Below are 13,334 nucleotides of genomic sequence, written 5' to 3' on the forward strand. Positions count from 1 at the left end.
TTATAGTCTTTGAAGCAATTGTAAATGGGACTGTTTTCTTAATTTCTCCTTCTGATATTTTATTACTGGTATATACAAGTGCAACTGATTTCTGAATATTAATTTTATATCCTGCTACTTTACTAAATTCATTTACCAGTTCTAATAATCTTTTGGTGGAATCTTTGGGGTTCTCTATATATAGTATCATGTCATCTGCATATAATGACAATTTTACTTCCTTTTTACCGATTTGGATACCTTTGTTTCTTTTTCTTGTCTGATTACTGTGGCTAGGACTTCCAGACTATGTTGAATAGAAGTGGAGAAAGTGGGTAACCTTGCCTTGTTCCTGATCTTAAGGGGAATGGTTTTAGCTTTTTCCCATTGAGTATGATATTAGCTGTGTGTTTGTCATATATGGCTTTTATTATGTTGAAATATGGTCCCTCTATTCCCACTTTCTTAAGAGTTTTTATTATAAATGGCTGCTGGATTTTCTCAAATGCTTTTTCTGCATCTATTGATCTGATCGTATGATTTTTAATTTTCATTTTGTTAATGTGGTGAATCACATAAATTGGTTTTCGGTTGTTGAACCACCATTGCATACTGGAATGAATCCCACTTGATCATGGTGTATGATCTTTTTACTGTATTGCTGAATTCTTTTCACTAATATTTTGTTGAGGATTTTTGCATCTCTGTTGATTAGGGATATTGGCCTGAAGTTTTCTTTTTCTGTAATGTCTTTGTCTGATTTTGAGATCAGGGTGATAGTGGCCTTGTAAAAAGTGTTTGGGAGTCTTCTCTCCTTCTGGATTTTTTGGAATAGTTTGAGGAGAATAGGTGATAATTCTTTTTTGAATTTTTGTAAAATTCTGCTGTAAAGCCATCTGATCCAGGGCTTCTGTTTGTTGGGAGCTTGTTGACTACTGATTCAATTTCCCAGGTAGTAGTCAGTCTATTCAGGTTTTCCATTTCTTCTTGAATTAGCCTTGGAAGGTTGTATGCTTCTAGAAAATTGTCCATTTCTTCCAGATTGTCTAATTTGTTGGCATATAGTTGCTCATAGTAATTTCTTAAAATTTTTTGTATTTCTGTGGTGTCTATTGTCACTTCTCCTCTTTCATTCTGATTTTATTAATTTGGGTCCTCTCTCTCTCTTTATGTTCTAAGCCTATGCATTTTGTGTAGACAATCTTCTGAAAGTCGAAGATACAGAAGGACTCCATATGCCCATGTCCTTGTCACAGCTATGAGCAAACTCTATTAAGCTATACTGCTTGCAGGAAAGCGGAAAATTTTGGAAGAGCTGAAGTTAGTAATACGATTCTGCTCCCCAGCACTAAAAACAAAGGAAAAACAAAGCAGCAGCTAAGTGCTTATGTTGGCCAGTGACACTGGCCCCATCTCCTTCTATGATCTCACGTTGGTGCTGCTGCTTTAACAAGGCCATTGTCCTTTCTCACAACCAGAACTTTTCTCCTAGAGCATCTCGAGAAATGTGGAAAAGGCACGTCTTCTCTGCCGAGGTCGACTTTGCTAGAATTTTGCGCAGTATGGGATAGGAGAGGCTTCAGAGGTATTGATTTCATGATGATAAAGACACGAAGTATTTCTTTCTGCCTCAGTGTGGGGTCTTGCTTTTTCTACCTGATGCTACGGCACATAAGAAACTCAAAGAAAAGAAAAGTGTGCTCAGGGCTCGGGATCCAGACTAGCTACAGGGATTTTAGAAGGAGGGACATTTTGTGGCGAGGAATTCATGACTCTGCTCACTAGCCACCATTGTGCACATGAGGGCTTCACGCTCGTGCTACCACGTGGGCATGTGCATGGGTCTGTGACTAACCAAAGTTTGGGGGGGGGAACCTCTCTTCTAAAATTCAGGTGGCCAGTCGTGAATTAAAGATTCCATTGTCCAGTGTCCACCTGCGTGGAACAAGCACAGAAACCGTCCCTAATACCAACTTCTCTGGAGCTTCTCTGGTGGCAGACCTGAATGGGTTGGCAATAAAGGTAAGAATCATTGCAGTGGCATCCAAATCTCTAACCCTGTCAGGACCAAATACGTGGGTGGCGCTCAGAAGATGCTGAGAATTAACCCAGCACTTATCTCCTTCCCACACCCTCTCAGTGAAAGCTGCCCTTCCCCGGGTCTCCTCAGTCAGTGGTACAGCACTCAATTGCTCTCCTGGCTGAAATAGCCATCTCTTTTTCTCCCTTATTCATGACAGCTCCCTGGTCAGCTCGTCATTTCAATTCTACTCAGAAGTGTCTCTGTGTCATTCCACTTCCGTGTTGCAGTAATATATATGGCTGCTGTGATGCAGATTCTCTCCTGCTGCCAGCGCCATTGCAAGGCTGTCTCTCTGCCCCAGTTCCATTGTTCATGCTGACTTCATGCATCCAGAGCAAGCTTTCCCACAAAATAAATCTGACCATGCTATGATTAAAAACAGTGGCCAGTAGCTTGCCAACAGGTTTTCTGTTAAGTCCCAACCTCTTAGTGTGGCTTATAAGGCCCCTATCCTAGGTGGTCCCACTTCAGCCCCATCCCCATTGAACCTATCACATCAGTTATCACAGGTTCGGTCTCTTCCTGGTCCATGTTCCTTGGGCCTCTTAAATAAGTCTATATAATGGCACATATCATGTGGTTTTGAAATTGATGTTTGTATGAAATTATAATTATAATTTTAATTTTAAAAAATAATCCCTAGGATGCTTGTCAAACTCTCCTAAAGCGCCTTGAACCCATCATCAGCAAGAATCCTCAAGGCACTTGGAAGGAGTGGGTGAGAATCACTGTTACTTCATGTTTTATGTTTGGCGGGGGGGAAAGGAAGAGGGAGAATGAGATATATGTGTGAATTAAATATCAGTAGAAAGGGCACTTTAGCAGGCACTATAGTTATGCAGTGATAAATAGAGGCCCTTTGGCTTTGGCATTTGGAAATCTTATCATAGTATGATGGAGGAGCTCTTACATCTGGGAAAATTCTCTATTAGAGAAAAAAATGGTCTTCTGTCCAGGATTCTTGTTTTAAGAAAGAATTAATTGATGTTTCTTCCTGTGAAACTTAGGTATTTTCCAGATAACAGCTGTAAATCTGTTTATTCTCCTTCTTTGGGTTCCACTGTTCCTAAATGGAAAGAAAACACTAGAATTTTTCTATGAGAGTAAAAATCATGTAAGCACTTATTTAGAAATAGGAAAGCAACCAGAGGGTAAGGGGGGTGGAGGGGTGGGAGATGAGGGGAAAGGGGGATCAAATATATGGTGATGGAAGGAGAACTGACTCTGGGTGATGAACACACAATGGGATTTATAGATGATGTAATACAGAATTGTACACCTGAAATCTATGTAATTTTACTAACAATTGTCACCCCAATAAATTTTTAAAAAAAGAAAAGAAAGAAATAGGAAAGCAAGCCATTGGGTATATATTCAACCAATAATAGGCACCAAATGGAATGGAAATAGTCAACTGCTTCCTTTGATCTACTTATGATCTAGTTGGAAGAGAAGACACACATTCTAAAGTCAACTAGCAAATTTTTCAAAGTAATAGTTTCTGAAGTATCAGATCGTATGGAATGGATATCAGTAAAGGCTGGGAATATGTGTCATGCCGACTCTTCTAGAATGTCACATTAAAAGCATTGGTCTGGAGGAAATAGCATTTGGGAAGTCTCACTTAGAAATGGTCCTTGATAGTCCATAGAGTTAGGACTTATTCTGTAATTCATATTTATGGGAGCTCTCAATCCTTTCTGGGTATATTTTTTTTTCTCCCTTCTGCCCTGTGCTTCTCAGGCTCAGGAAGGTTGAGAGAATCTGGTTGGAAAAAGCTGGGGTGAGATGCAGTGCAAGAGACTCAGTCACCATCTTTATGAAATGCTGCCATTCAGCCCACTTTCTTCTGTAATGGTTGCACTTCTCACCTTTTTCTTTCTCAGACTTGGGGACTTGGACTTGACCCCCATTTTTCCATTTTTTAGTCAAATGTGTACACTGAAGAGTCAGGAGAACTTTGGGTTTAAAGGGTACATCTTAGCAAAATTATACTCCTCTCCTAAGACTGTTATGGGTACATGATATTAAAGTTAAACCTCCAACCACCCATGTTTTCCTGAAACGTTCCATGTTAATAGGCTTAGTCTTTCCAGATGACTTAGTGAAAATCTTCATAAGCCGAATATGCATTGTCCACCATAGTGCAGACTGTAAGTGTAACATTCCATAACATCATTTATTATGGTAATAGGCATTTGAACAAACAACTGCTGTTGCTACAAGCAGTGATCCACAATTGCCTGTGGAGATAGAAAATGCTGAGAGGAACAAATTAATCTTGGTCTTTCCTGGTTATTATTAGGAAGTTATTACTAGTTATTACTACTGATAATTATTTAACACATAGTAAAATTAAAATTGAAGTTTCAAATGATTCTTATTTTAAATATTCTTATTGTATCATGTGATACTCTTCTTTCACAGGCACATGCTGCTTTTGATGAAAGCATTTCTCTCTCAGCTACTGGATACTTCAGGTAAATAGTCCTTTCAGTGGCATGCTATGGAAAATAGCTGTGGTATCTTGGGGAAGAGTTTCACTTCTGTTTGCAATTTTGGTCAAAATTAATGTTGTACCTTCTATTAACACACTGTTATAAAGAACATGTAGCTGCTACTTAATCCAAAGGTCCAGAAAGGCTTTTGTTGGGGAAAAAATAGGCATGAAAATAAATACATCTGAATTGATGATTCAGATCATACTGGGTAATTCCAGAGTGTTTTTGGGGGCTTAGTACAGAGCACTAATAGTACAGAGCAGTTGACCTTTTGTTGAACACTCAGTGTATCCCTTAAGTTAAGAAACAAAGGTAAGGAAATGCAAATTAAACCCAAAATAAGATCAACACCATTTACACTTTCTAGATGGGCAAAAAATAAGAAATCTGTCGATAACTATGTGTTGTCAAAATGTGGAACAACTAGAACTCATGTACTCTGGAAAACAATGTATCAAATTATTTTAATGGAGAGTGAAAGCCATCAGAGAGCAGGGTGACACAGAGAGTGTTCCCTGATATCGGCACTTTGCCAGTTGTCATGGGGGTTCCAGGACACTGGCTGGCTATATAATCCCTGGAAGCATTTTTAATGGCCACCTCCGGGCCAGGGGGAGCAGAGGAGAAAAGGGTAGAAAGAGCTGGTAAGCTGTTGGCCTGTGCTTCTCTTGCACCATGACATTCATTTGGTGCCCTTACAGAGGAGCTGGGCACACAGCAGGTCATGGAGCCCGCGAGGGGGAGACCAGAGTATTCACAAAGCCCCAGAGCCAGGGAGCTTGATCCCTCACACAAGAGGCTGAATCCTAGAGGCAGAAAGACAAATAAACAGGCCATTATGGACCTTTGAAGTAGTGTTTGGTGTAAAATACAGGTGGAAGTCCCCAAATCTGATGACAATAGGATTACATGAGCCAAAATTAACCCACAGCAATTAGATGGATAATCATACAGTCAACAATTAACTGCCAGGCATAAGGCGTCATTGTAGGGAGCAATTGGATGTTTTTATCAGACAAAACAAGCGTAATAAGAAAGAAGTAAATATTTATTCCCCACATGGATTGCCTGATTATGTGCTGGCACATCACTGTGCAAACCACGCACAGCTCCTAACGGGTGTGTTTAATCATCACAGTCTGCAATTAGATGCTCTCATAACAACATTCCTCAGTAATTCTGTTTCCTCCAGGGGTTATGAATCACATATGAACTGGGAGACCGGCGAAGGCCAGCCTTTCGAATACTTTGTTTTTGGAGCTGCCTGTTCCGAGGTTGAAATAGATTGCCTGACGGGTGCTCATAAGGTCCGTACCAGTCGGGAGCGTCGTCACGTTGCACTCTCAGATACACAGATTCCATATACTCCATCTGTGGGAGCACCGTGGGAGCACCATGGATTCAGCCTAAGGATAATTTCTCTGTATTACCAGAAGGAAATAGAAGCTTGGTAATTGTCTCGGTGCTGTGGTTGCTTCCATGGAAAATGACCAATGGCCTGTCTTCTTTATTTCCCTGGACCTTTCAAATGGAATCAGGAAAGGAACCACTTCAAGGAAATAACACAGCTTAAAGGGGGCTTCCATGTAGAGTGCTAGGACAACCGGCAATCCTGGCTGTGTACGTGAAATGTCACCGTGTGACATTCTTAAAGGATTTCATAAGTATCCACAACCTGCTAACAAGACAGAGCCACAGTCTTTTATAATATAACCTAATATTGGGGTGACATATTATCACTTCTGCCATGTCCTGTTGGTCACATGAACCAACCTTGGTAAGATGTAGGAGGGAACTGCATAAGGCTTCAACCTTATGTTACCAGGAGGTGGCGATTATTGAGGGCCACCTTGGAGGCTGGCAAACACAACCTAAAACCACTCTTTCCAGCCCTATCAAATGGCAATGAGAAACAGTAGTAAAACCACAGCTTTGAAAGTAAAACCTTCACTCACCTCCAGTTGAGGCCAGTTGTCCGTGGAAGGCCAGCCTTGCTAACTGGTGTCAAAGAGAACTTTACATTTCATTGTGTCTTTACATAAGAGAGGTGAGTACCTGAAGTAGAACATTCTGGATCACTAATTTTTATTAGAAAAATGTTAGATGAAAGTCCCTCATCAAAAGAGGACACTCTTGGGTTTCCTTTGTTCCGTTAATAATTATAAATAGAATCTGTTTGTCATGGCTCTTATGAGACCATTAATGTCACATAAAAAAAGGGACAGGCCTGCTGGAGAGCAAACAGGCCTGCTGGACAGGCCTGCTGATAACACCAGGCTGGTGTAATCACCAGCCTGGCTGGGCCTGCTGTAAGCCTCCTCTTTTGTAGGTTATCAGAGAACTTGTGGTTACCAGGTTGTAATGTTATATTTATTCTCTCTCCTGCTTTAAAAATGAAAAATCTAGAACAGTGGATAACAATTGAAAGACTTTTGCTGTTGCACCCTGAGTTCTGTGGTTCAGTAAACGTCACTTGGCCAGTTGGACTCTGGATGTTGAGTTGGGTGGTGGCCACAAAGTTTTGCAACAAGAGTCATGAAGGCCATAGACATTTCCTGTTTTCTGTGTTCTATCTTATATCCGTTGCACTGGCTAAAAGCCCGTGTGTTACATCACTCAGCTGGAATTAAAGTCAAGTAAATATTTTCTTCTCCTAATATTTCCAGTAAAAAATGATCAGTGCTTAAGCTGGTTAAGAGTATTTGTATAACTCTGAAGTTTATACATAATAAACTTTGCAACATAAGAAAATATTGTTCCCTTCTCCTGAAATATAATGTGGCCCAAAGAAAGGTTCTATACCAATGCCTCCTGGCAGGAACTGTTTCTCAACTTTCTCTCCCTAAGTTTGATTCATCACAGTAATCATTTTCACTTTTGTTATTACTAGAATATCAGAACAGACATTGTCATGGATATCGGCTACAGTATAAATCCAGCCCTTGACAGAGGCCAGGTATGTGTAACTGATTTGCCTCACTTCCTATTTGTAAAAGTCAAAACTGCTGTGGGGATATTCAGGCAAAACATTCCATCCAGCTTATTCATCATCTTATTTTTCTACCCTTTTAGTCAAAATCCTTCTGTGCAGGCCAGCTGTGGAACTGCAATCTTTTATTGCTTAAAAGAGGGAAGGAAACAAAGGCATTTTAGGTCATTTTGGAAGAAACATACAGCCAGTGCCTGGGGAGTTTGAATGAGGCAAGACTAAGCTTAGAGGTGAAAAAATGAGCCCCACATGTCTGGGAAAGAAGTAGAATGTAGTGCTAAATGCTGAGCCCTGGGCATATGCCAGGCTCTGGTTTCAAGGAGTTTGAAGTTGGGCTGGGATAACAAACGTTAATAACTGCAGCGGTAGTGATTGGTAGTAGCCTATTTTGCCTACACACTTTTTAAATTTAAATTTGAAATAATTGACAAGATTGAAAAATCACAAGCTGTTTTACGTAAATATTCAAATGTCTAGCACATCTAAGAACTGGAGCATTTTTAAGCTGTCCAGGAAGCATTGAGAACACACAGTTCAAACCCCATATGTTAGAAGCAAGGAAACTGAGTTCAGAGATGTGAGCCAGCCAGCTCGTGAGCAAGGATGGTCAGATGAGATGAAGGGATTCTAAAGCCCTAAGATCCTTTTCTCGTGTCCTGGGGTCTGTGGACACGCCAGGCAGAGAGGGTTTCATCTGCCTCACAGGAAAAAAAAAAGAGAGCATTTGGGCTATAAGCTCTGTGCGGCCTCTTCTAGAGCTACAATACTAATGCCAAGCTGAGATTCACACTGAAGGCCTTTGACTTTGAACTTAGTGCCCAATAAGATGTTTAGAAATGCTTTTAGGTAAACTTTTAAGTAAACTTTCAGAGATATGCTCCAAGACATGCTGAGAAACCTCTCAACACTGTATTTTAAAAATTTAGACAAACAGCATGAAGTTGAAATGCTACTGTTGACTGTTTTTCTCACATATGAAAATTCTAAATTTTTCCATTTTTTAATTTTTTTGCCTCAGATTGAAGGTGCATTTATTCAAGGCATGGGACTTTATACAATCGAGGAACTGAATTATTCTCCTCAGGGTGTACTGTACACTCGTGGTCCAGACCAGTATAAAATCCCCGCCATTTGCGACGTCCCTGCAGAGCTACACATCTCTTTGCTGCCTCCGACACAAAACTCGAATACCCTGTATTCATCTAAGGTAAGCTGTGCTCCACGAATAAATGCATGCTGTGTGACACTGTGCAAGGAAGGAGAGGCTACATTCATCTCTTGGTTGTTTAGGGTTTTAGCAGGATTATAGGGGGGGAAGCTCTATTAAACATTTGAATTATAAAACTAACATTATCAATTTTTTTAAAGAAATACTCCAGATCTTGGAGCCTGACACAAACTACTGTTGCCATCAGGTTACACCTGATTTTTCAGATGCAATAATCGTCTTCATGCCTAAATCTCCTTTCTCCATTGGGATCATTTCCTTAGGCTGGAAACCTAAGAATGAGAACATTGGATTTAAATAATAAATTACTTAAATAATAAATTTAATAAATAATAAATACTACATTTAATAAATAATTATAATAAATTTATTAAATAATAAATTACTTTTTTAAAAGGAAGAGTCACATATGTTTTATATTTTATACATGCACATACCTACCTGTAGATGTACAGGTATATACAGGGAGAGCGCCATAATCTAATTGACTTGTCTCCCTTCAAGGGTCTGGGAGAGCCTGGGGTCTTCCTGGGGTGTTCCGTGTTTTTTGCCATTCATGATGCGGTGAATGCAGCACGACAGGAGAGAGGCTTGTTTGGACCTTTGAAGCTCAATAGTCCACTGACCCCGGAGAAGATTAGAATGGCCTGTGAAGATAAGTTCACAAAAATGGTACGTTCTGTTATTAAATTGAGATTTTGTCCCCTGTCCTTGTGATCAAGTTTCCTTAACTCACCGTGGAAGAAAGAAACCCACCTTTGTTCCATGGTTTTCCATGGAAGAAAAGTGACAAGCATCCCAAAGGCATTCGAGCAGGAGAAGAGCACAGTGGCTCTCGAACTGCATTTTTCCATCAGCCTGGCCCGCCTTACGTGCAGTGGGGCTCAGTTCTACACCACTTAAAAAAAGAAGATTCACTTTTTATCATCAGTTGTATGTTCCTCCTTTGTTTTGTCATCACCGCCCCCCCACCACACTATCCCCCGCTCCCCCCAAGACACATTGGTCAGGAATAGAAGTTCAGAAACTGTTACCTGAACCAAAGACACCCAGACCAAGAATATGGGCCACTCCAACAGTCTATCTCAGTACACCCCAACCAGGCACTGGGAATGTATGCAATTCCTGATTTGACCAGAGCGGAAAGGGCCCTTTCCCAACCGCCACTGGAGGGAATCCCTCCTGCATTCACACCCCTGCCAAGCAAACACTTTAGCTCTCTGTAGTCATTTTCAGTAACCAGATTTTTAATTGTAGAACTCATATCATTCACAGTGATTCTTCTGACTATAAACAAGTTATTCCTTGTATATTCCTATAATGAGGGGCAAGCCGCCTCCCTTACCTCCTCTTACGCTGGCTCTTTGCGGTGCCCCTTCTAGCTTTTCCTAAGCCCTGTGAATCACCGCTTCACTCTGGAGAAACACAGACCGATTCCACTTTTCATTTGTCTGTCTTTAAGCATGGGATGATGACTCTGTACCTGCCCTGCCCCACCCAACCCTTAGTCCCCTCCTGGATTCCTCCACATTTCTCACTCTGTCATTGCCTGTCTTCTCTTTGGCCTGGTGGCCCTCTGGGTAGTTTTTATCATACAAGTATTTTGTATTCTGCTATTTTCTATTTGTCACAAACATTTTCCAAGTGCAAACATACAAATTTGTCCTTTTATTCTAGATTCCAAGAGATAAGCCTGGATCCTATGTTCCTTGGAATGTACGCATATGAATCAAGTACAAGCTTATGGGAAAAAACAGGAGCGACTCTTCCAACACAGCAATCTATTCAGTCTCTACGCTCTATGAGGCTACGCCTGAAAAACAAAGTTTCACAGTTCAGAAATCATTTCAGAGTATTGCTTTTATATGACTTTATATGCTTTTATATGATCTGATTTTAAATGTTCCATTTAGGTTTTGATAGATATGCTTAAGCAATTTAGAAATCATATTTTAAATGGTACAAATACTAACTGCTTTCCTCTAGAATGATATTCTCCATTACTCTGTCTCTTCAACTGAACCAGCTGAATGGACTAGAGATGATGACTTGTGTATGATTCATATTTGGCTTATATCCACTAATAGAAATTTACTGTCTAGTGAAAGGCAATTTTCTATAATTTTATTAGTAGTATGAACTGTAAAGGATATTCACGTTTTGCTTTACATACTTTTGTAATTTTTAGTTTTAAAAAAATATGTATTTTCAACATAGTTTTGGAAGTCCTCGCCAGAGCAATCAGGCAAGAGAAAGAAATAAAAGGCTCCAAATTGGGAATGAAGAAGTTAAATTGTCACTCTTTATAGATGACATGATGCTATGTATAGAAAAACCTAAAGACTCCACCAAGAAGCTAGTAGAAACAATAAACAAATACAGTAAAGTTGCCGGCTACAAAATCAACATACAAAAGTTATATACTAACAGTGAAATCTCAGAAAAAGAAATTAAAAAAAAAACAATTTATTTTGCAATTGCAACAAAAAAGAATAAAATATCTAGGAATAAACTTAACCAAAGATGTGAAAGACCTATATGCTGAAAACTATGAGACATTTTTAAAAGAAATTGAAGAAGACATAAAGAAATGAAAAGACATTTTATGCTCATGGATTGGAAGAATCAACATAGTTAAAATGGTCACGTTACCCAAAGCAATATACAGATTTAATGCAATCCCCATCAAAATCCCAATGGCATTTTTTAAAGAAATACAACAAAAAATCATCAGATTTGTTTGGAACCACAAACGACCCGGAATAGCCAAAGCAATCCTAAGAAAAAAGAACAATACTGGAGGTATCACACTCCCTGACTTCAGCTTGTACTACACGGCAACAATAATCAAAACAGCATGGTATTGGCAGAAAAACAGACACATAGACCAATGGAATAGAATTGAGAACCCAGAAATCCATATAAATATGGACAGGTAATCTTTGACAAAGAAGCCAGAAATATACAATGGAGAAAAGACTGCTGGGAGAATTGGAAAGCCATGGGCAAAAGAATGAAACTGGACTGCTATCTGTCACTATGTACCAAAATTAATTCAAAATAGATCAAAAACCTAAGCATAAGACCTGAAACAATAAACTGCGTAGAAGAAAACATAGGTATTAAATTTATGGACCTTGGGTTCAAAGAGCATTTTATGAATTTGACTCCAAAGGGAAGGGAAGTAAAAGCTAAAATAAATGAATGGGACTATATCAAACTTAAAAGCTTCTGCACAGCAAAAAAAACCATCAACAAAACAAAGAGGCAACCAACTGAATGGGAGAAGATTTTTGCAAACAACACCTCCGATAAGTGGCTAATATCCAAAATATACAAGGAACTCATGAAACTCAACAACAAAAAAACAAACAACCCAATTGAAAAATGGGCAGAGGACCTGAAGAGACATTTCTCCAAAGAGGACTTACTTACAAATGGCAAATAGACATATGAAAAAATGCTCAACATCACTAATCATCAGAGAAATGCAAATAAAAACCACAATGAGATATTACTTCCCCCCAGTTAGAATGGCTATCATCAACAAGACAAATAGTAACAAGTGTTGGAGAGGCTGTGGAGAAAAAGGAACCCTCATACACTGTTGGTGGGAATGCAGATTGTTGCAGCCACTATGGAAGGCAGTGTGGAGGTTCCTCAAAAAATTAAGAATAGAATTGCCATATGACCCAGCAATCCCTCTCCTGGATATCTACCAAAAAAATCTGAAAACATTTATCCATAAAGGCATGTGTGCTCCGATGTTCATTGCAGCTTTACTTACGGTGGCCAAGACATGGAAACAACCGAAATGTCCTCCAATAGATGAATGGATAAAGAAGTTGTGGTATATATACACAATGGAATACTATTCAGCGGTAAGAAAAGATGATGTAGTACCATTTGTGACAACATGGTTGGATCTTGGGATTATAATGCTAAGCGAAATAAGTCAGACAGAAAAAGTAGAGAAACATATGATTTCACTGATATGTGGTATATAAAACTGAAAACAACAAAAGGTGAAGACAAACAAATGAAAGAACAAAAACTCATAGACATAGACAAGAGTTTATGGATTACCAGAGGGGAAGAGGGAGGGGGCCTCTAGAAGAGGGTAAACAGAATCTAATATATGGTGATTGAAGAACTGACTCAGGGTGGTGAACACACAATGTGAGATATAGATAATGTATTACATAATTGTAAACCTGAAATCTATGTAACTTTACTAACAATTGTCACCCCAGTAAACTTTAATTAAAAAAAAAAAACAACTAAAAAAAATTATGTATTAGTTTTGTTTTTAAAACAAATTAATAAACAAATACATTTAACACCTAGAAATGCATCTGAATTCATGACATCTACATTGTTTAATTCCATTTCACTGGTTTTTGTTGCTGGCTGTAAAAAGAAATTTTATTCCGGTAGGTCACCCCTGGACAGGGAGAAAGAAGTGTGCATTCTGTAAGAACTCGATTGAGACTGAAGTTCCAAATTGGCTTAAGGGAGGAGGAAAGTGTGGGTAGCAGAGGAAGGTGGGGAAAT

At 39.2% G+C, this 13,334-nt stretch overlaps 1 protein-coding gene across 1 annotated transcript in view; it reads left to right on the plus strand.

The window, feature by feature from the left end:
• The window catches only part of LOC308498977 (aldehyde oxidase), a 75,145-nt gene extending 62,021 nt beyond the window's left edge, over positions 1–13,124 (plus strand). Inside the window, exons 28-35 of the mRNA XM_081051763.1 lie at positions 1,873–2,001; positions 2,706–2,780; positions 4,490–4,542; positions 5,756–5,870; positions 7,454–7,519; positions 8,571–8,759; positions 9,285–9,452; positions 10,458–13,124. Coding sequence (XP_080907889.1) covers positions 1,873–2,001; positions 2,706–2,780; positions 4,490–4,542; positions 5,756–5,870; positions 7,454–7,519; positions 8,571–8,759; positions 9,285–9,452; positions 10,458–10,508 — 846 coding nt within the window. The 3' untranslated portion in view covers positions 10,509–13,124. The remainder of the gene's footprint in view (positions 1–1,872; positions 2,002–2,705; positions 2,781–4,489; positions 4,543–5,755; positions 5,871–7,453; positions 7,520–8,570; positions 8,760–9,284; positions 9,453–10,457) is intronic.
• The last annotated feature ends 210 nt before the right edge of the window (positions 13,125–13,334 follow it).

This window comes from Rhinolophus hipposideros (assembly GCF_964194185.1).
Source record: "Rhinolophus hipposideros genome assembly, chromosome: 6".
Taxonomy (NCBI): domain Eukaryota; kingdom Metazoa; phylum Chordata; class Mammalia; order Chiroptera; family Rhinolophidae; genus Rhinolophus; species Rhinolophus hipposideros.